We start from the raw sequence: 23726 nt of genomic DNA on the forward strand, positions 1-23726 counted from the left end.
GATAGATGTTACTTCCCTCTACACCTCAATTCCCCATAACATGGGGTTAGAAGCCATGGAACATTTTCTTCTACAATCACAAATTTCTCATGATTTACAGGTTTTTTTAATGGAGCTTCTACACTTTACACTTTATCACAGCTATTTCTCTCACAACAACCAATTTTTTCTTCAACTGAATGGAACATCCATGGGAAATTGTGCAGCTCCTTGCTACGCTAACCTGTTCATGCACAAGTTTGAGTTGGATCACATTTTGCACACCACACCATGGGAGAATCATCTGTTACTGTTTGTTCGCTACATTGATGACATTTTCTTAATTTGGAGAGGTTCAAAAACCATACTGACTGAAGCGATTACGAATCTTAACACCATCAACGATAGACTCAAGTTCACTTCTACCATCAGTGAAACAGACATAAATTTCCTAGATGTTCACATTTACATCGTGGATCATCACATTCAAACTACACTCTTCAGGAAAGACACAGACAGAAACAATCTGTTACACTACTCGAGTTTTCATCAACCTTCTCTAAAACGACATCTACCATTTTCCCAATTTCTCAGGATAAAGAGAATCATCTCTGAACCCCAACAACTAACCCAACAAACCTTGGAAATGGAACGACGCTTTGTAAAGCGAGGTTATCCATCACAAATATTGACAACAGCCATTGACAAATCGTCCAATAAACAAAGGGGAATGTTGTTGGAAAAACAACCAACAGCCTCAGATACAGCTACGAGAATGGTTATGGTTACAAAATTCTCAACAGAAAGTTTTAACATCAGGAAATCCATTCTTAGACATTGGCCTTTACTACAAATGGAATCTGACTTCAATCAGATCTTTTCGCAGCAACCACTGTTTGCCTACGAAAGGAGTAGAAATTTCATGGAGGTATTAAAATCAACAAGCTCCTTACAGCCATTTTCTGAATACAAGGGTACTATACCTTGCCACAATTGTGGGAATTGTAATAACATCATTACAGGCACGAACATACAACATCCAACTAAAGGTCACAACATAAAACTTTTCGTTTCTGCAACTTGTGATTCCAAAAATGTTGTTTACATGTTGAAGTGCCCATGCGGCTTGCCTTATATTGGCAAAACCGAAAGGAAAATGAAAACCCGATTAAACGAACACAAAAGCAACATCCGCAACAACAATCTCAATTCGACAGTAGCAGTACATTTTAATGAACACAAACACAACGTCAGTCAATTACGTTTCCTAGTGTGTGAAACAGTTCCGCTAAGGGAAGGTTGTGACAACAGAAAATTTCTGATTCAAAGAGAGACCTTTTGGATTTACAAAATGAACTCCATGGTACCCCTTGGACTGAATGATCGTCTCGAACTGAGTTGCTTTATTTGACTTTGAATTGTTGCCCACAAGAATGCCCAAAAGCTCATATACATCTTTCATGTTTAAAATGTTATTGTTTTTTCTCCACTGTTTCTTTACCCATCTTCAACCTTTCTGCTTACATGTATTTTCCATCCATGTTTCTTTTTCTTTTTGATTTGATTCTTTACAACTTTATTTAATTTTTTCCAACACCGTTTTTTAGCTTTTATCTTACATTGGTGACCACAACTTATTATTTCAACTTTTATGTATTTTGCCTTGGTTACATTGTACTAACTCGGTTTTCTTGTCGAGTCATTGTTTATTGCTTTTTGTCATGTTCTGACAATTTACATGTTTTCTATTCTAAGATGGCCGCCACTATTAGAGTCTTCTTTCTTTGTTCACTATCCGCATACTTAACATGGCTACACGTTTACTAACGGTTTTTCGGATCAGAGCAGTTTGGATATGCTCATTCGAACGGGTGAACTGAGGTAACTGTCACGATCTTAATCGACTTTGGTGCGTGGTTCTATCTTATGGCTTATGTTGCTAACACTGCATGCTTTACTTTGTACACGTGTTGGACTATCTCACTTGATCTCGGCACGCATACTTTATATAACATTCACGTATCTATTTAACACGCCGCTATCACCGTATCTATTTTACAGCACGATTCACACGCCGGAAATTTTCAAAAAAGACACCGGATAGCTTGGATGCAATTTCTAATACGCCTTTGTAGTTCTCCTTAACAGCGTTTCTTGATATGCTTTCGTGCACTTTTTGAAGCTTGATATCTTGGATGGTACATGTTTTCACTTATTTAACTATGTTAACGCTTTAATTTGTAAGTGGAAGTTAAATCCTATGAGGGGACATGCAACATTATCTCCTGTTTTTGTTTACAGGATTCCTCCTGATGAAGGGTTTTACCCGAAATGCATAGAGGATATCCACCAGCACCTTTGTTGACACAACATGTGATAATTTGTTACACGGAACAATGAATTTCTAATTTCTAATCATGAATAAATGAACTTTGGTTTAACCAGAACGAAAATTGGTAACTTTGTTACCCCACAATGCTGTGCGCATAGAGGGACACCACCCTGGATGGGATAGTGCAACTCTTGTTATAGTGACAATACAGACATCCTGGTTTTCTTCAGATATGGCACCACCACGTTTTGGAGTCGAGGCGTGTTTAAGGAAAACATATGCTTCAGACATTGCTATGACAGGGCACTGCAGGCAGATTTCCATAAGTGACACCATATTCAAATTGTTGTTTAGCAAGGATGGCAATTTCTATTTAAGGACAGGGAGTGGTCATTACTAAGAACATGTTCACAGGCATTTCCTAAAGAGTCATGGGCTCAAAATTAGAGGGTGAATAGCAATAACAGCAGCAATCTGCATAAAGATATAAACTGGGAAGTTGTGCAGCACTCTTGGTGATGGGTGGAGAAATTCAGAAAATTCACATTAACAGATGAATGAACAAAGTGCATAGCAGTTACTGATACAGGGTCCACGGAATAGTCTCCAGCAAGGACTAGCTGCAGATAGGGGCAGCTGGGTTTACCTTTGACAGATTCCCTGGCAGACACAGTGCAGTCTGACAAGCATGGTAAACTTGTGTTGACACACAGACCACGCACTAGGTAGTTCCAAAGGTACAAATTGGACTCAACAGTTCACTGGAGTCCAGGCAAACTCTAAATACCAGAATGCAAACAGGTAAAAATATAGAGGCACAGAACTGGCTCCCTTTGCCTGCCTGCACCATCTTCAAGACCAGCAGCATCATTTACAAAGGCAATAAGACCTGCAAATATGCTTATTGGGCTCACAAGTTCACCATCTTCATTGGCTCTCAGCACACCTGCAGCCAGGACCCTATCAGACTTTAGACAGAAAGTTCAAATCAGAAACAAATAAGGCAAAACGTCTTTCCCATCTATGGTTCGAGGATCCGGAATAACATCCATGTTACCATCAGAACCGACCCAAACCTGCTCCAGTTCAGGGAAGAGTTGAAGACTCACCTCTTTAAATTACATTACGTCATGATGCTGTAACAGTCTACAAACCAGCACCTTTCGAACCATTTGTTGTCTGTATCCTTTCCTTTAACCATGTGCAGCAGTCCCGAGCCTTTGACCTCATTTGTGCCATACAAATACAACATACATACAGGCAGAAAAGGAACTGGGAAGGGGGAAGATGTGACAGGCATTCCCCTCCTAAACAAGGAAACAAGCGGGGATCAGGATGTGCGAGACAGTAATGGAAAGCCATACTCTAACAGGAAAGAGAAGGGTTAGGCAGCATTAGATAATATAATAAAATAAAACCTAAGAGAAAGTTCAAACAGATCCAGATCAAAGGAGGAGATGAAACTAAAACAACAGACAAAAACAAAGACGCCTAAAACAGTGTTGTGCTCATTGTCTAAACTCATGCTCTAATTACTATAAGTCCACCTCCTGAGTAGATATAGTGCCATTGGCTCCCAAACATAAGCAATCTCATTGCTGCAAATTGAATATGCTACTTACCAGTATGCATCTGTTCTTGGCATGTAGGGCTGCTGACATTCATATCTGTGCATAGATCGCCGCCTAGTGTTGGGTCCGGATGTTTGCACGTTGTTGTCCTGGAAGAGTCTTCGAAGTATCCTGGGATAGGTGACTCCTCCCCTGGACTACAGTGCGCATGGGCATCCTCTCCATCCTCAGATTGTTTTTCGCCATTGTGGCAGTGATGGAGTAGATATAGAAAGTGATGACCATGCTTACAGTAATTCTGAGAGCTGCAGCTGCTACAGGCGCCGGGGAGGAGGGAGGGCGATATGAATGTCAGCAGCCCTACATGCCAAGAACAGATGCATACTGGTAAGTAGCATATTCAGTTCGAGGCATGTGGGCTGCTGAATTCATATCTGTGCATAGAATGTATAGCAGTGCCCTCTTATTAGCGGCGGCTACCAGTGCCAGCTGCAGCGGTCTGAAAAAGAGTTTTGAGAACAGCCTGTCCTACAGCTGCCTGCTGTTTTGATTGCACATCTACACAATAGTGTTTGGTAAATGTATGTGTAGTGGACCAGGTGGCTGCTCTACATATGTCATGCAAAGGAATGTTTCCTAGGAAAGCCATTGAGGCCCCTAACTTACGTGTTGAGTGGGCTCGTGGGGGAATCGTTAAAGTACGTTTAGCCTTTTGATAGCAAATTTGGATACATTTAACGATCCATCTGGCTATTCCTGCTTTGGAGATAGCGTTACCTTTGTGGTGTGGGGCAAAGGCAACGAAAAGTTGTTGTGTTTTCCTAAAGGGTTTGGTCCTGTCGATATAATACATGAGGGCCCTTTTGACATCTAGTGTGTGGAGTGCCCTTTCTGCGACAGTTTGTGGGTTTTGGAAGAAAACGGGCAGTTCAATGGTTTGATTCATGTGGAACTGCGATACCACCTTTGGCATGAATTTGGGGTTGGTACGTAGTACGACCCTGTTGGCGTGAACCTGTATAAATGGCTCTTGAACGGTTAGTGCCTGGAGTTCACTAACTCTCCTCAAAGAAGTGATCGCTACTAGGAAAGCTACTTTCCAGGTAAGGAATTGAATCTCGCATGAGTGTAGAGGTTCAAAGGGTGGACCCATCAGGCGTGTGAGGACCAAGTTGAGGTTCCACATCGGAGCCGTTGGGTGGCTTGGTGGAATGACTCGTTTGAGTCCTTCCAAGAATGCTTTGATGGCAGGCACTCTGAATAGAGAGAGGTGCTGCCTGGTCTGCAGATAGGCTGATATTGCGGTCAAATGGACACGTATAGAGGTGTACGCCAGATTGCAGCGGTATAGGTGTAATAGGTAACAAATAATGTTTTGGATGGATGCGTCTAGCGGGTTAATGTCATTATTATTGCAATAAATGACGAACCTCTTCCATTTGGCTGCATAGCAAGCTCTGGTAGTGGGTCGCCTGGCCTCCTTAATGATGTCCATACAGTCAGGTGGCAGGTTGAGGTAGCCAAACTCTAGGACTTCAGGAGCCAGATTGCCAGGTTCAGCTGTTGCGGATCTGGGTGCTGAATCTCTCCATGGTTCTGCGTCAAATGCTCGGGTTTGATCCGCAGCCTTTGATGCGGCACCACGGAAAGTTCGAGAAAGGTGGTGTACCACGGCTGGCGTGCCCACGTTGGAGCAACCAGGACGAGCGTCAGTGAGTGTTGACGCAGTTTGCGTGCCACCAGCGGTATCAGTGGTGCTGGGGGAAAAGCGTACGCAAATCTGCCGGACCAGTTCATCCATATCGCATTGCCCTGCGACTGCGGATGTGGGAACCTGGCGGCAAAGCTTTGGCATTTTGCGTTTTCGCTTGTCGCGAATAGGTCTATCTCTGGATGACCCCACTGCTGGAAGTACGGTTGGAGTACTGATGGGTGTAACTCCCACTCGTGCATCTGGTGGCTGTGTCTGCTGAGCAGATCCGCCATCTGGTTGTCTTTGCCGGGGAGGTGTTCTGCCATGAGGAACATGTTCCTCTGAATGGCCCACTTCCACATGCTCTGAGCCAGATGAGACAACTGTGGAGAGTGTGTTCCTCCTTGCTTCTGTATGTAGTACATGGCAGTCATGTTGTCCGTCCGGATCAACACGACTTTGTTGCACAAGTGTACTTTGAATGCTTTCATAGCGAGGAAGATTGCCATCAGCTCTAGAAGGTTGATGTGCATCTTCTTTTGTTGTTGTGTCCATAGTCCCCGCACTGTGTAATGGAGTACATGAGCTCCCCATCCCTGGAGAGACGCGTCCGCCGTCAGTATTATCTGTGGGACAGGCTCTTGGAACGGTCGGCCCTTGCAAAGGTTTTGTGGATTCCACCAATGCAGAGAGTTGTATGCCCGACCGCTCAACAACACTAGGTCTTTCAACTGTCCTTGAGCCTGATTCCACTGATGTGCTAAGCACTCCTGAAGCGGGCGCATATGTAGTCTCGCGTGTGGGACTATGAAGATGCAGGAGGCCATCATGCCTATCAACTGCATGAACACTCGCGCGGGCAGGGAGTGTTGTGGTTTGAACTTGGAAATCAGCATTTGCATGCTGTTGATTCTCACCAAATTTGGCTGAGCTGTGGCCGCCAGAGTGTCTATAGTCGCACCTAGGTACTGTTGTACGTGTGCGGGCTGGAGATGGGATTTTGGGTAATTTAGTGAGAACCCCAGACTGTGAAGGAGGTGAATGGTGCGGGACATGTGGCTGGCACATTGCTGGGCTGACTTCGCTTGAACGAGCCAGTCGTCCAGGTAAGGGTAGACGTGTATGTGCTGCCTCCGTAGATGTGCCGCCACAGTAGCTAGGCACTTTGTAAACACCCTTGGTGCCGTTGTCACGCCGAAGGGAAGGACTCTGAATTGGTAGTGCTGTCCTTGAACAGTGAACCTGAGGTATTTTTTGTGTGATGGGTGAATGGGTATGTGGAAATACGCATCCTTGAGGACCAGTGTGGCTAGAAAGTCTCCCTGCTTGAGCAGCGGGAGGACTTGCTGGAGAGTGAGCATGTGAAAATGCTCGGAAAGAATGTATCTGTTTAGGGGTCTCAGGTCTAATATAGGTCTGAGTGACCCGTCCTTCTTCGGTATTAAAAAGTACAGGGAGTACACCCCCGTACCCTGCTCGTGGACGGGTACGACCTCTATTGCGCCTTTTAGAAGCATGCTTTGCACCTCCTGCTGTAAGAGCGTTAAGTGCTCTGAGGACATAGGACGGTTTTTTGGAGGTATTGTGGGTGGAGTGGAGGTTAGTTCTAGACAGTAACCGTATTTGACAAAATCTTTGACCCACCTGTCCGTGGTGATGGAGTTCCACGTGGACAGTAACTTTTGTAGCCTTCCCCCGACAGGTGTTATGTGGTCGGGAGGAAGGGAGAGGGCGTCACTGCTTGTTCTTGGGGGAGGACCTGGTGTTGCCGTAGCCGTGTCCTCTGCCCTTTGTACTGGAGCCACGATATCCACCCCGGGTGTTTTTATCGTAGGTGGTTTGTGTGTTGCCCTTGTTGTATGTTTGCTGTGACCCCTGTCCTCTACCTGCTCCTCTATTTCCGGGGCGACGAAAGGAGCCGCTCCGAAAGGACTGAGTCTGGAGAGCCCCCATGGACTTTGCAGTGTCCGTGTCCTTCTTTATTTTCTCTAGGGTAGTGTCAACCTCCGGGCCGAATAAATAGTCGGGGTTGACAGGCTGGTTGAGTATGTTGTTTTGCACCTCAGGTTTGAATCCGGAGATTCGTAACCAGGCATGTCGTCGCAGCATGACGCTAGTGTTTATGGCCCTGGCAGCTGTGTCTGCGGCATCCAGCGCGCACTTGATGGATGCGTTTGTGAGGAGCTGTCCCTCCCTGATGAGGATCTCTGCACCTTCTCTGAATTGGTCAGGGAGATGTTGGATTAGCTGCTCTAATGTGTCGTAGTGCGCTCTATCGTAGCGAGCGAGGAGTGCTTGAGTGTTTGCGCCATATGTTGGCTGCCTGGGCGGCAACCCGTTTGCCAGAGGTCTCTAACACCTTGGACTCTTTGTCCGGGGGAGGAGCGTCACCTGTTGTTTGTGAGTGTGCCCTCTTGCGAGCATTCGCAACGACAATGGAATCCAGAGGTAATTGGCCTCTGATGTAAGTAGGGTCCCCAGGCGCTGATCTGTATTTTTTGTCGATCCTGGGGTTTATCACTCTTGCCCTGGTGGGTTCCTTGAAGATGTCCTTTGCTGGTTTGAGGACACCCTTCAACATGGGTAGAGTTTTTATATTTCTTTCTGAGGATGCAAAAGTATCCATAAGAAAGTCGTCCTCGACGGTGTCCGAGTGAAGTTGCACCCCATGATTGGCCGCAGCACGTTCAATTAGAGCGTTGAACGCTGCCGTGTCCTCTGTGGGAGATGTTTTTGCTCCATAGAGTTGCGGGTCTTGTGCATCCATAGGTGCACCTGGGTCCACAGGGTCATCCCAAGTTTGATCAGGGTCCTGTTGACCGTCAGGGTCCATGTCTCCGGGGTAGGGGACTTGGTCACCCATGTAGTCCCCCAACGCATCCGTGTCGGAGTGTGTGGGAGAGAAGGATTGTGGATCCTGGTAGGGTGAGTGGAAAGGTTCGTAAAGAAGTGGTTCTGAAGCCACAGGCAGCTTTCTTTTGAGTGGAATCCTGAAGGAGTCCAAAGCCGGCTCCGAAGTTATTTTCCGTTTGTGGATAATCATCCTGCCGGTGTCGGCGTCGATTGTATGCGATGGAGACGTGTCCGCAGAGTGTTCGGCAGGCGTGATCGTGGTATGGGTCACCCGTGTCCTGATGTGGAACATTTTCGGGGCCGTGGATGGTGGCAGGCCAAAAGTAATGTTGGCTGGTGTCGAAGAGGCTGCTGGAGCTTTAATTGGCTCGGAGCCCGACGTGTCCTGGAGGACCATTTTCTTTTTGGTGCTTTGCGCAGCAATGGGTCGCGTCTGGAGCGCCCTCGAGTCTTTCGCACCGACCGGTTCTGTGGAGGCGGTCGTGGATTTTTTCGGCGCCGGTGGGTCATCGAGTCGAGGGGCGGGAGCGGCCGTCGACTTCTTCGATGATTGTGGCTTAGATGTCGCCGTGGAAGCGGTGCGAGACGCAGCAGTCTGTTTGACCTTTGGGGTCGGAGTCGATTGCGTCGGTGCCGGGAGCCGAGCAGGTTTGGTGGTACCGAAGGCCTTCTTCCTCATGTCGACTCCGACGTCGGCCGCTTCGAGTTCGGCACCGAAGTCTCGTTTGGTGCGCTCGGTGCCGATGTGTTTTGCTGGCGTCGAAGGTGTGGAGGGCCTCGATCCGACCAGCGCCACTTTCGGTTTCGGTTTCAAGTGAACCAATACAGCTTTCGGTTTCGGTTTTAAAGAAGGGAAACCAGCCATTTTGGGCATTAATGGCTGCCGCTGAATGTCCGAGGCCGGGCCCGAGGGCGGGGCCGAAGAACTGCGGGATAGGTCTTGGGTAAGGCCCGAAGGCGATCCCTCGACCGGAGCCATAGACTGTTGCACTGGGCTTTCTTCAGTCTGAACGGGTAGGCCTTGCTCGTCACCGGAGCTACTCTCTTCGGCCCCTAAGGCCTCATTGTAGTCTCCTACCACGGTGTCGTCTTCATCTCTGTGAAAGAGTGTTTCGTCGACGTCTTCCGATCCGGAGTCATGTTCGGAAACGGGACTGGAGGGTAGGTTCTCCACTTCTTCGACATCTTCGGTCTCGGCGTTGAAGATGTCGGCTGGGGCCGGTGCCGCTTGCTGCGCCTCGAGTCTCGCCGCTCGTCGATTCCGTAGAGTCTTCTTGGATCGAAATCTGGCACAGGCCATGCATGTAGATTCGTCGTGATCCGGTGAAAGGCATTTGTTGCACACCGGATGGACGTCGACGTGGGGGTATTTCGCATTGCATACCGGACACCTCTTGAATGGTGTCCTCGATTCCATCGCTGATGTCGAATCGACGGTCGGGTAAGATGCGAAAGTTTGTTCTAGAAGTTAGTAAACTAGCAAAGATACTATCGATACCGATCGAGAACAGTACCGACGCGAGCTAAAGGCCTTTTGGCCTGAAAACAGGTTTTCCTAACTTGAGTCAAGATAACACATCCGAACCCAATGGCGGAAAAGAACAATCTGAGGATGGAGAGGATGCCCATGCGCACTGTAGTCCAGGGGAGGAGTCACCTATCCCAGGATACTTCGAAGACTCTTCCAGGACAACAACGTGCAAACATCCGGACCCAACACTAGGCGGCGATCTATGCACAGATATGAATTCAGCAGCCCACATGCCTCGAACATATAAATTCTAAAGAATTCCTTAGAGGTGAATTATGATAGGAGTATGACCGACTGCCATTACAGTACGGAACACAGTCATAGTATATCACCTGTGAGAGATTAGGATCTGATTCATTATTTTAATGCTTTCTCTCTATTGATTTTTTTGCTATGCTTTGCAATAGTTTCTTTTAAGTAATATTCACATTTCATGAAAATCACAAAAGTCAAATTTATTTGATGAAAAAAGCAACTGGGCCTCTCAGTTTATGGATTCAGGATCAGGAACAACACCCCCATTTCCCTCAGGATGCTCTGACCCTGCTCCAATTCACACAAAAATGAAGACACACTTCTTTAAAGAACACTACAGCATGATAACGTTTTTGTGTCCACCTCTACCTTTCACCCTCCATATCGATCAGCTGCCTTTTGGCTGGGTTCTTTCTTCATAAAACACCACATGCATATATAGTAAAATATGGAAGCTTTGTGGTATACCAAGTGTGCACATTAACAGTGACTCCGAATAACCTTTTCATTCTTTGCCTAAAAGAGGCAAAGGTATTGGTTTTACTACGTTAGTTATATGTTTGAAGAATACATCACAAATCTCATTTACGTAAAATATTCGAAGTACTTTACTTACCCTGGGTTATAAAGCATGGCAGTGGAGAGGTTCTCACAAGATTTTGAAAGGTCTGTCATAGATAAACTAAATGAAGTAAGCAGCCCACTCTGTAGAAAAAAATTATAGATCAAAAAAGGGAATACTTTTTGCAATGCTAACCAAAATTAATTTCCCATATTCTACATGCATGGAATTTATGTACATTCATTTTCTCTAGCTGGATTTGTATATTCCTGTAAAAAGGTTCTGAAGGGTGCAACAATTTCCTGGGACAAACACACATGCCACTCTTCCTCTTTTACTAATAACAAACATCTCTGGAATCAAAGTGAAGATATATTTACAAAAAGACATGACTGCATTTACTACATTACACAAAAAATATTAACTGACCAACCACCAAGCACCCATGGCGTAATTATGGGACCTCTGAGACTCTGAGAATGAAATAACGGAGGGAAGGGACCTTCATTTCACAACACTGACACTCACCATGTCCTTAGACGATATCTTACTACTTGCAGGCAAGTTGGTGACTGGTGATGCACATTATATGATAACAAATAATGGATGGGGAGACGCCAAGGTCGTGAAATGCCGTAGCAGGTGGGAAACTCGTAGGCCTTAAACTGGTAGCCCCTCGCTCCCTGGAGCACACCAACATTTAAGATTTTTCGCAGCTACATTTTTGTCCATGTCCACTATATGTAGCTAGCAATAGCTAGAAGCCTTCTTATTGTATTCTTTACTGTATTAGGAGTTACTTATGTTCAATGAAAACCATGCTGAGCTACTATTTATAGTGTTTCAATAAATACCACATTAGACAAGATTACAATATGCAAGATTATCGGCAGTATCACCGCAGTTCATCAGGCATGGTTGCTAGCAGCAACGAAAATAAAGGCATGTCAATGTGGAATGTCTGGACATGGGTGATAACATCTGCAATGCCCCAGGAACCAAGGTAATACTATTTATAATAAGTCTCGTCTGATTTATCACCCAAATATCTGCTTAAATAAAGTTTTGGAAATTCAGCCATTTTTATCCAAACATCAGGTTTTGAAGTCTGAAAATAAACTCATGTTCAACTTGAATACATATATTAATTCAACTATGCAAAAGAAATTAGTAAGCTGGGCTGCACAAAGGAGAGCTACTTACCAGTAGATGGAGCGCTACCAGGAGCTCATGAGCTACTCGTTGGAGAAGGTTGGAATAAAGGACAATAATATTGTAGAGGGCCAGAAAAAGGGCTTTTAAGCCCCAAATCCTTTAGAGCTACCATGAATGATATCATGGTAGACTGAAAAGCATTGATACACTGATGACTGTGAGGAGGCTGCACAGAAGACTATCATTTTATTGAGTCTCTCTCGTTGAGAAGAGTTCAGACTGCCAATGGGACCTGAAAAGGCCTTTTGAGAATTGAGAGCACTAATATTTGAGAGGCACATCTGTGATAAAGCTATAGATCACCTCACCAGAAGGCATCTAAAGAGCACCCTCATTTCAGGAATGAGATTTAAGTCAAGTGTGCAATTGCATGGTGATGGGGTGCACCTTTACTGTATCACCTCCCTTATATTGGCATACCATTATATTCACCCACCAAGATCAGCATGGTCACAATATAGTCTACCTTTACATCAAGGGTTGGCTGCTTACGCTGGTTTGGGTGTATACCACACAACTGCAATTTATCTAATGCGGTCTATGTTCATAATTCAACCAAGAATTAATACTCTGCCCTTGAATTACATTTCTGAGCCTTTTGACCGCTGCCAACACAAGGAGGACAGAAATTGAAGGTTAACTTCTAGATCATGGTCCTATAATTAATGGCTATGAGGAGCATCAGCGCCTGATCCTCATTAAGAACAGTTTCAGAGGAGTGAAGCCATCATTTTTTAAGACACTGACCTGTTGCACCTCTTTCATGCAGATGTCCCACGTTGAGCCTTGTTAGAGGCAGTGGCACTTCCTGGGTCCGTACCCCACCCCAGAGTCTGCCATACTGCAAGACATCCACATCAAAGATGAGTCCATCATATTGCTCCCAGAGCCCCATCACCCCAAACTGTGTTGTGATGTGTTGTACGGTGTTAGAAGAGGGACGCTTCTTCCCAAGTCAGGGCAAGTGGGCTACCCCCTTTGATAACCCCTGCTCAACCCTGTGGTAACGTAGCACTAGCAGTTAGGCCTATCTCAGAGGCAGTGTGTGAAGCGTTTATGGCCAAGTACAATAAGGTAGTAACAACACCACAAAAGGGGACAACTCTGGTAGATATAGAAAAATAATATCTTTATCCAACAGTTTAACGCAAAGACTCTCAAAGCGTTTCAACAACTACAATTCACGTCAATCCGTAGGGACTAAAAGCGACAACAACGTATTCACCCAAAGCGGGACACGGGCTGAGTTCAGGGCCAGGGCCTACGCGACCTGTTGCGCACCAGGTACCTGTCGTTGAAAGGGACTACAACACGCAGCTTCTGGAAGAAGCGGAGACGGTGACAGGAGGACTCCCAGTGACCACAGGTCTTGGAGGCTGAGGTCCGCAGCGTGCACTCACAGTGGTTCGGGCACTTCGGGGCAGGCGGGCACTCAGTGGCAGCAGCGGCGGCCCGGGCTGGTGGTGTTGATGGCTCTCGTCGTGCAGCTCTGTAGTGGGCTCACAGCAGCAGCAGCAGCTCTCTTAGCTGCGGCGGCGGCCCACGGGACAAATCCCAAGGATGCAAAGTTGTCAATGTGTGGGCACTCAGCGGCCACAGCTCTCTTAGCTGCGGCGGCCCACAAGGCAAATTACGAGGATGAAAAATAGCACTGGGGTGGGCACTCAGTGGCTACAGCTCTCTCTTAGCTGCGGCGGCACACGGGACAATTTAGGGTCTCGTTAGGCGGGCACCACGGTGGACGCTCAGCGGCCACAGCGCTCTCTCGACTGCAGTGGTCCACACAGATTCAGTGGAAGGTCCAAAGGTGCCGATGCAGGTGGGCTCTCAGCGGCGGCAGCTCTCTTAGCTGCAGCGGCCCACACGGATCCAGCGAAAGGTTTGAAGATACAGATTTAGGCGGGCTCTCAGCGGGGCAGCTCTCTCTTAGCTGCAGCAGCCCACACAGGTTTAGCAAGAAGGTTCAAAGGTTCAGAGTCAAGCGGGCACTCAGCAGCGTTAGCTCTCCCTTAGCTGCAGTGGCCCACACAGGTTCAGCGAAAGTCTCAATTCCGATTCAGGCGGGCTCTCAGCAGCGGCCCGCACAGGTTTAGCAAAAGTTCAGAAGCGCACAGTCCGCTGTCTTCACAGTAGAACTAGAGGCTCCGGATTACTCGACGGAGGCCTCACCTGACAGCAGAACTCCTCGCACAGGAATTCCGACAGCGGACGGGGTGAAGTCTAATGTCCCTGAGACTTCTGCAGGAGGCGCTTTCGATTTAGGCCCTCGGGTAGTTTCTTCGGCAAGCTTGATGAAAGTTGCAAAGTCCTTTCCTCTGTACACTCGGACAGAGTTTCGTCTTGACATCCAGAAGGGACACAATTGGCCAAAGTTCCAGCGCAGCATTTTATACCTAAAGTCTTTGTTCTCTAAGGTTGCAAATCACTGACTCCAGTCAGAACCAGTTGGGTGGGGTCGGTGAGCACTTGGTTTACAAGGTGACATCCTGCCCTTTCAGAATGAGGGGGTCTGCTATCAGACACCCAGTGGGAGGTGGAGCCATCATTCACCTTGCCAGGCACGGCCCTGCTCAGATCGAGTCACCCTCCCTATGCTCTGAATACCGATCTCTCTCTGCAGCCAGGTCTGACCCAGCTGGCCCTGCTGCTCCAAAACCAGACGGCCAATACACATACGCGCAACAGCCTACAGTAAAGCTTAGGCAAGAAACTACCACGTTTTCAGAAAAGGTATTTTAACACATGCAATATATAAACGGTCCTTACTAAAAGGTGCCCTTCAATGTCCTGAGCATATACGTATAAAACTTGAGGGTCCTAGCAGGTTCCTAGGGCCGGTTGGATGACAGAAAGCAACCTTTAACCGGCCCATCATGGCCTATGAGAATGGATTGATTCGCAGTAGCGACAGTGAAATGGAAGGTAACTCACTATTGAAACAGGCTACAGCGATGTAGGTATTATAGTTATGCTTATTCATACAGTCATTTATATACAGGGAGCATTTGCTCTGTGGCACTGAGTAGCAGTGATAGGGCGCCCAGAACATCTAAATCAAGCCAATATAAAAGATAGGGAGAGTAGAGAGGAAGGGAGACCCACGCCAATGATGCCAGGTCTAACATACGGTGAGTAGTGCAGCGTGCTGGGTCAGTGCTTGCCCTTTTAACGCTTGGTAGCGTAGCAGTCAGCTGGAGTTCAACTAACACCATATGTAGTCTGTTTACTGCTACAAGGTGAGGAGGTCAAAGCTTCCTTAAGGAGCATACTGGTACTTTTCTGTTGATTATGTACGGGATTATAAGAGAAATCATTAACTCGCCTGAGTGCACCATTTTGTGGTGGGTCATCCAACATTGCAAAAATTCAAGTCTGAGTTCTAGTTCTGGTTCCCCATTACAAAACACTTGGAGCACTACTACGATGTCGGTTGATGAGACTGACCACTTGTCGGAGGCTCACCGACCGACATCATAGGTTTAAAGTCTGACTGCCTAATTACAATGTAGGTGGTCAGAGTTTAAACCAGCCGATTGGATCGACTGGCTTCTGACGGGTTCAAGAAGCCCGTCGGCCAATTGGAGGCCGCACATAATCCCCTACTGATGGTGTTTCCGCCATAGGGATTATGATGTCAGTTTCCGACATGTCGAGCTTTCCGACATGAAAAGTCTGTCGGAAAGGGACTTTGGCGGTCCCTAACAGGTCCACCATGCCTCAGCGGCCTCCAGTTGGGGCCTGGGGGGCACCAATGGGACCCCCCCTGGCTATGGGAGCTATGGGCGCTTGTGTTGCGGCTGGTTTCCGACAGCAGCACAAGCTCCCATAGAGCAATAGGAGCTTGCAACCAAACAATGTGCGGTCGCATAGTAATTGTAGAGTCTGGACCGCCGACCGGAGGTCAGTCGGTCGGTCCCGAGACAGCAGCAATGTTGGTCGGAGGCAACTCTGACAGACATCATAATGAGCACCTAAGGGTTATGTATATGGAGAAAAACTGTGCTGTTGGAGGAACATTTGTAGAGGGATTGGTGAGGTCTCAGTGCTCAGTGTGCACCCACGGGGCACTCAGACTTTTGAATTTTGAGATTTATAAAGCGCATAAACCCAAGAGGCATCGAAGAACTGTCACCAAATAAGGCACCAGAAAGAAGGTGACAACCCGAACCAGAAAAATTGAGATAACCAAGCCAGGAAGTAACCCAGGCAAAGGAATTATAGATATAACCTGGTCTACACCTGCTTGCGGAAAGTGGCATAACATTCCAGACTAATAATATTTTCAGGAAAAGAGTTCCACAACCTGGCAGCTCTCACTGTGAAGGCTTGTTCCCCCCACCTCACTTTCTAGAACCTCAGAACTATCACTTTTTCCTATCCTGACGATCACAACAGTCTGCTGGGAGCATACCAATTAAAGGCATTACTAAGATAACATGAGCCCTGTTAGTGAAGAGCCTTATGTACGAGGCACAGGGCTTTAAAAGACACCCACTTTCTCACCAGCAACCAATAGAAAGTCCTCAAGCCCTCCCTCACTAAGATCTATTGCGGCAGCCCCTGGACCAGCCGGGCAGCAACATTTTGGATGACCTGAAGCTTATTTAGTGAGTACTGACTGGCATTTAACTAGAGGGCATTACAGCAGTGAAGGCGAGATGTAATAAGGGAAATGACCACTGACACCCTTAATTCCTCAGGAAAAAAAGGGGAGAATCTTCTTCAAGGTCTTAATGATCCAAAAGCAAGAACTCACACTTTGTTTGACCTGTGCATTAAATGTCAAGGAATTATCAAAGACAAACCCCAAATTTTTAGCTGCGCCCACCGGAACAGGTAGTGCACCACGGGTTTCCAGTCACTAGCGGTCGGACCAGATTGAATTTTCTGTCTCAAATACCACAATTTCCAGTCTTCCCCCATTCATTTTAAGCCAGTTCTCTCTCATCCAAGTACGGCCATACAAGATGAACCTCTTCTCATTCATCAGAGATGTAAATGATGATTTGGGTGTCATCAGCATAAGTCGACACCTGGAAATGAAGTAACAAACTAGCTTCCACAGGGGCGCAACATATAGGTTAAATAAGTAAGGGCTGTGGGAAGAACCCTGCAGAATTTCACAGGGAAGCTGGAAAGATTTGGCACTAAAATACCCGCAGCTGACAGTAAGAGTCCTGTTCATTAAAAATGACTCCAGCAGGCTTAAGGCAGCACCCATCAGCTCAGCCTGCCGCAGCGTATGCACAAATACCAAAGGTGATATGGTGTCAAAGGCTGCGGACAAATAGAGCATAACCAAAATAGCCGCACCTCCCTGGTCGACTTGCTAGTAAATCAAATTGGTTGCCGTTAGTAGAGCAGATTCAGTGCTGTGGTTCCTCATAAACCCATTTTAGGAAGGGTCCAGAAGTTCATGGTCTGAAAAATGGAGCAACTCCTAATTAATATACTGCACCAGGATTTAGGCTGGGGCCGGCAGCAGGAAAATCGGGTGGAGATTTTTAAAATCACCTCAATCCCTATTTGGGGGGGATGACAATCGCCTCCTTCCAGCACTTTGGAGAAACCCATGACTCCAGGATCTGAGAAAAAACTTCCTCAAAGGCTTCTGCAACTGGCTCAGGGGCCAACTGCAGTGCCTTGGGCAGGCAGGGGTTATCCAATGATCCCAAAGGGATTTGCCATTAAAGGGTTTTGATTTCAGCCGCCGATAAGTGAGAGAACTGGACTTAATGACTGTCAGTTTATTTGACCATCGCCTTCCACAAAAGATGCCACTGGTCTCCAAGTCGGCTCTTGAAAGCCTGATTTGCATATGGCTGGGTCTAAACTGGGGTGGCATGGTGAACAAAAGAACAATGGATTTAACCCAGATCTCTTGACTGGGGGTAAATGTATGATTTATTCAGTATTGCGTCCATCATTTGTTTGTGTAGAATTTTTCACCCTAAGTGGGATGGGTATGCCCGGTCAGGACTGTTCCCATTAGGCACAGGGTCACAACTGATTTGCATATGGCGGGGTCTAAACTGGGGTGGCATGGTGAGCAAAATAACAATGGATTTAACCCACATCTCTTGACTGGAGGTGAATGTATGATTTATTCAGCAAACCGTCCATCATTTGTTTGCGTAGCACTTTTCACGCTAAGTGGGATGTGTATGCCCAGACGTGGGTCCCTTGCTCACTGTGCCACTGGATTCAAGCTAGCCTGGCTGATGAAGGGCAATACCAAGAAACCGGTGCCAGGATGCTTGCTTCCAGTACAGGGAGTGTGAGAAAGTGGCTCTGTATATACTGTTCCCAAATAGGTACAGTGTGTACAGAGTCCACAGTCCGCAGAGTTTTGGCAGCGGCTAAAGTTAGATATAACCTTACTCTCTAAAGTGGTAGCTTGGTCGAGCAGTAAGGCAGTATCAGAGGACAGTGTAGAGCATTGGTTGCACACACTCAGTCAGCAAATGGTCTCATACACTCAATAACTGAACTCTAGGCCAATAAATATAAAAAATATATGCTTGTTTTATTTTAGAACCAACAATAGGTATTAAAATATACTTTCTCAGAATGAGATGCTTTATATAAATACTTGTGCAATATGCAATTGGCTTTTGTAGAAAGTTACAAGTGGTTGCAATAGGCAACACAATTTTAAACACAATAATGCATTGAGTTCAATGGAAGTTTCAAGTTATTTGCAATAGATTACTTTTATGATTACTTTTGTGATTCAAGGACTAGATCCTAGATTCAGTCCTGGGACAGTACTTAGAAACAAGTGATAAAAGTCGACTTAGTTACTGTTATGATTTTTAGACAATATTTTGCTATTTTAAAAGTTGACACTTAGAAAATATTTCATAGAAAACAGTCAATGATTCCCTATGGAAGAAAATTCAAGTTGCAGGTATAGTATGTTATTGTTACTTTTGTAATCCAGTACTGAGTGCCTAGACTCAGTACTGGGACCTTTAGCTAAAACAGGTAAGTAATTACGTTTTCACAATTTATACGTTTTTTAAGGAATATTTAAAGTTTGCAGAAATCGACACTTAGAAGAAATTTCACAGAAAAACAGTCAATGGTTTCCTATGGGAGAAAATTGGGTTACTAGTAAGTACGGTTGTGAATATTTTTCAGAGTCAGTGCTGGGCACCAAAATCCAGCACTGGGAGCTCACCTAATAGCAGGTGAGTATTTTCGTTTTCGTTACTCGGCTGATTTTTGGTTTATATTTTAAGTTTTGAAAAGTCCACACTTTCAGGAAAAACCAGTCAATGTTACCCTAGGGAGAAAATTGAGTTATCGGCTTTAAGGTAAGTACTCGACTGGCAGAGTTAAGGTTCTGGGCATAGACTCAGGGGTCTCCCAGGGTCAGGTAGGTACAGTTGGTACACCCTCAGCGGCACAGGGCCAGCCGGGTGAAGAGAGAGTTAGGCCCAATGTTATCCTATGGGAGGCAGGGGGGCCTTGGTTGGTGGCTGCTGACTGGCAGGCCACGCGACTGTGGGAGCTGGGCTCCTGGTCACTTGCTCAGGGCAAATGGGGAAGTAGATGGGTGCACTGCCAAGGCCACTCGGGCGGCTGGGTGCAGGGTGCTTTTGAGCCTTCGGGCGCTCAATTGATTTCAAGGGGAAAGCTCCGGTTTAGAAAAAGACTGCAAGCTCGGGGACGAAGATTCTTCAGGTGCCACCACCACTTCGAGAGGTAATTTGGGTAGTTGGAGGATAGGTAGGTACCCCGGAGTTGGGCACAGGGGGCCGCGGGGCGCCGGGTGCAGGGGTGCCTTTTGGTGTAGGGAAATCTTACCCTCTGTTGATCGCGGTTGCGGGGCACCTGGTTCTGAGGCTGCAGGCGTCGTCAGGAGCGTCGAGGGAAGTCCTTGGGTGCCGAACTCGGAGTCACAGTCGCCGTGGGGTCGTCCTCGTGGTCTTTGTTCACTCCGGCACAGGCCAGGCTTGGCGGGTGCAGAGTGTGAAGGGTTCACGGTTTCGGGCTGATGCCAGGGATTAGAAGTAGATTTTGAGTAGAGCCTATACTCATGGAAGTCCCATGGGCTTAGAGCCAAAAGATAGCCAGGTCCTCCGGGGTTTGTGAGGCTGCTGGCCACAAGAGATGCCGGGTTGGAGCAGGAGCAGGTTCGAGGGTCGACAGGCCGGTAGGGCTGGGGCCAAAGCATCTGGTGTCTTCCTCTTCCTAGCAGCTGCAGGGCAGGTCTTCTTTCTTCTTGCTCTTCTTTGGATTTCGGAATCTGGAATCTGGGGAAGGAAGGTTCAGGGTGCCCCTAAATACTAGATTTAGGGGCATTACAGGTAGGTGAAGGGCAGGTACCAATGGATCCCTGTCCTGGGGTGGGTACACCCCCTATCCTGCCTCTCTCCTGTGGGAGGGGGGCAGTAGCCTAGTCCTGATTGGGTAGGGCCTCCCATTTTCAAGATGGCGAGGGCCCGGAGATGTGCTTCACCTCACCTCCCCCACCTGAGGGGTGGGGTTGGCAGGCTGGCACATCCCCTGTCCTTATTTGGGGGTTCCGGCCAGGCTTCCCGCCAGAGTGGGGGTTGCCAGTGGCCTGGGGAAGCTCACAGAGGCGGAATGCCTTTGAAGCTTCCCCCTGCCCATCCTGGGGGAGGAGATCTAGCACCTCGCCCAGGATGTGCATTGTTGCAGGCCCAGGAGAGCAGGGGCCCTCCTACCCAGGGGTCCAGCAACATGTCTGCTGTGTGGCAGCCTAGGCAGCCTCCCAGACCAGACGTGGATTGTAGGTTAGGTTTCAGGGGGCATCTCTAAGATGCCCTCTGGGGTGCTTGGTACATTAAATCCAACACTGGCATCAGTGCGGGTTTAATGTGCTGAGAAGTTTGATACCAAACTTCTCAGTCTTCAGTGTTGCCATTATGGTGCTGAGGAGTTCGTGTTTGACAAGCTCTCAGCACCAGCACTTCTTAAATGGCAGCACTGCACTTACAGTGCCCAGAAATGGACCTGGATACTGTAGGGGCACAGGGCTCATGCTCCTGTGCCCACACCACTGGCATAGGGCACCCAGCTAGAGGGGTGGCTGATGTATGCCAGGGCAGTGTAGGTGGTGGGCATGGCACACAGGGATGTGTGCCATGTCGACTCTGTTTTGTCTTGTACCCAGACACTCAGCCTGCAAGGGCAGTGTGTGTGTGTTAGGGTACAGGGCCTCTAAGGGTGGCACAACAACTGCTGCAGCCCTTAGAGGCCTTCCCTGGTCACAAGGCCCTGCGTACCTAGGGTACCATTTACCAGGGGCTGACATGTGGCCAGGGTTTGCCGATTTGGGTTTTGGCTGTTAGGCAGTTTTTAAGGAAGGAACACAGGCCCTGGGTACCTGATTGGCAGGAGCCCAGGGCACAACAAGGGAAAAGAGCATCAGTTATCAGCCAAAAAAATGGGGGGTACTGCAACAGAAACCCACTTTCTTACAGGGAGGACCTGGCTTGGCAGTTCGGTCTGGACTGTTCCCATGAGGCACAGGGTCAAGACTGATTTGCATATGGCTGGGTCTAAACTGGGATGGCATGGTGAACAAAAGAACGATGGATTTAACTCAGATCTCTTGACTGGGGGTGAATGTATGATTAATTCAGCATTCCATCCATCATTTGTTTGCGTGGCTCTTGAAATTCAGCATAGAACTTCATAATATTTTCCCTGAAGAACTCGGCCACCTTATCACACAAATCTTGGGAATTCTCCAGAGCCTGCTGTGTCAGAGGGAACTTAAAAATGCTAATTGTCCCCGGCTACTGAAATGTTAGACGTGCAGCTTTCCCCCTAGCTCTATTTCCAACTTTAGACGTAAAACTGACTATAACTTGGAGTTCATACCTCTGCTTTCCCCCCACTCCTTTAGTGTGTTGTACAGACCTGCGGATGGGAACGGGACCTCGCCCCAACTGAGAACTTGCGCATGTTTATTATATGCTCTGCCTTGCTTTTGTTTCACATTTTCGGTTTAATTTTAAAAACTAAACCTTTGTTACTCCTGTACTATAGCCATGGACCCTTTCACGTGTTGTTCTTATTATGCTGCCGGACCTCCGGGATGTCGGCTGAATAGCTGTGATCCATGTTGGTATAAATAAAGGTGTTTTTTTTTTTTTTTTTTTTTTAAATGCTAATTGTCTTCAATAGCTACTTCGGAATATTGATAGCAGATTTTATCTTCTGCGAAAAATAGGATGATTTCCATCACGACCCAACTTGTAGACAGATAATATAAGGGTGAGGGGGGCAAGCTAATGCAGGATGTGGATGTCCTCTCCACAATCCAACATTTAGAAAGGCTATGTAGAGGTATGAGGTTGAGTACTTCTAGGGTACTGAGATCCCAAACACCATCCCATGACCCACAAGGTTTCTCGGAGGAATCGCCCAGTGGTTCAAATGTTTCTTGCCCGAAAATAGTTCTTCAGTATTTAGATGGCACAGGAAGGGACTTACCTTCTTGCTCTTCTGATAAGTGAAGCTTCAGAGGATAAGGTCCTATTAGAACTTCTGCTGAATATACAATACTGTACATTAGAGGAGTCCACATTAAACTGAGAAACCAGTCACTAAAATCCACTCAGAGGCTCCAACCATTAATGCAATTCTTAGTATTGCCTGACCAGTCAGGCTTTATTCACAACACTCTACCACGTTCAATATTCGCAAACTAATGGCCATCCTCTACAGAGTAGACCATCAGCTACCATCCACCGCTATTCGCCAGAATGCTGAGAAAGCGCTTGATTCGCAAGATTGAGCATAGATGAGAGAAGAGCTTCGTAGGATGAGTCTAGGTCATTGCTTCCGGTCACTTATACATCTATACATCTATTATACATAACCCCAACAGCGGGTGCAACAAACTGCTCTAAATCATTCTCCGTTGGCAGGGGCATCTATGAAGGGTGTCCCCCCCCCCCATACTTTCTCTATACATTGATGATGTCATACTATACGTGCAGTTCCCCAAGGTCACTCTAGCATTGTCAGAGATATAATCCGATTTGGAGGATACACTGGCTACAAATTAATTGGTCTAAATCAGAAGTATCCCTTTCACCAACATCTACACGGCACCCACATTGGATTACCCCTTGCAATGGAGCCCGGATAGGGTGAGTTATCTTGGGATCAGTGTCACCTGGGATATTGATGATCTGATCTGCAGAAACTTTGGTACAACCCTAGGTAGAGCTGAGGCGAGCATACAGAGATGGATTGTTCTTCAATTATCCCTACTCTGGATGAGCTCTTCAATAAAGATGGTGAAAACGCTGAAATGTTTGTGCCCGTTTGCAAATATCCATATCTCCCTTCCACTCTACTTCTTTCATTAGCTGAGGCAAGTTCTCTCCCGCCTGATATAGTGCACGGGCCAACAGAAGGGACGCTGGGAAGTGCTAACATGGCCCATGCAGTTTAGAGGTCTTGTGCTGTTGTGCATTCATATTTATAACCTTGTATCCCAGACTCATTATCTAACGTACAGGCCACCAATGCACTAAGTCCCATGCACGTCAGGGTGGAATGAGCTATAGCCCAAACGCAACCCCTACTAGGGCAGATTGCCACCCCACGCTTGCGACTCGGCATTACGCTGATGCACGTGCCTCGACAGGCCGAGCATGGTGGGTAAGTAACTTGTTCATCTGCCACATACTTCTAGCCTCAGAATCCTTACCTTATAATAAATATCCAGGTAATACCTCGCCGGA

General features: G+C 47.0%; 1 protein-coding gene across 2 annotated transcripts in view; it reads right to left on the reverse strand.

The window, feature by feature from the left end:
• KIF16B (kinesin family member 16B) overlaps positions 1-23726 on the reverse strand; it is a 1684060-nt gene that overhangs the window by 807032 nt on the left and 853302 nt on the right. For both annotated transcript variants that reach the window (XM_085612707.1, XM_085612706.1), the window contains exon 17: positions 10831-10919. In XM_085612707.1, coding sequence (XP_085468833.1) covers positions 10831-10919 — 89 coding nt within the window. The remainder of the gene's footprint in view (positions 1-10830; positions 10920-23726) is intronic.

This window comes from Triturus cristatus, chromosome 6, assembly GCF_964204655.1.
Source record: "Triturus cristatus chromosome 6, aTriCri1.1, whole genome shotgun sequence".
NCBI lineage: Eukaryota > Metazoa > Chordata > Amphibia > Caudata > Salamandridae > Triturus > Triturus cristatus.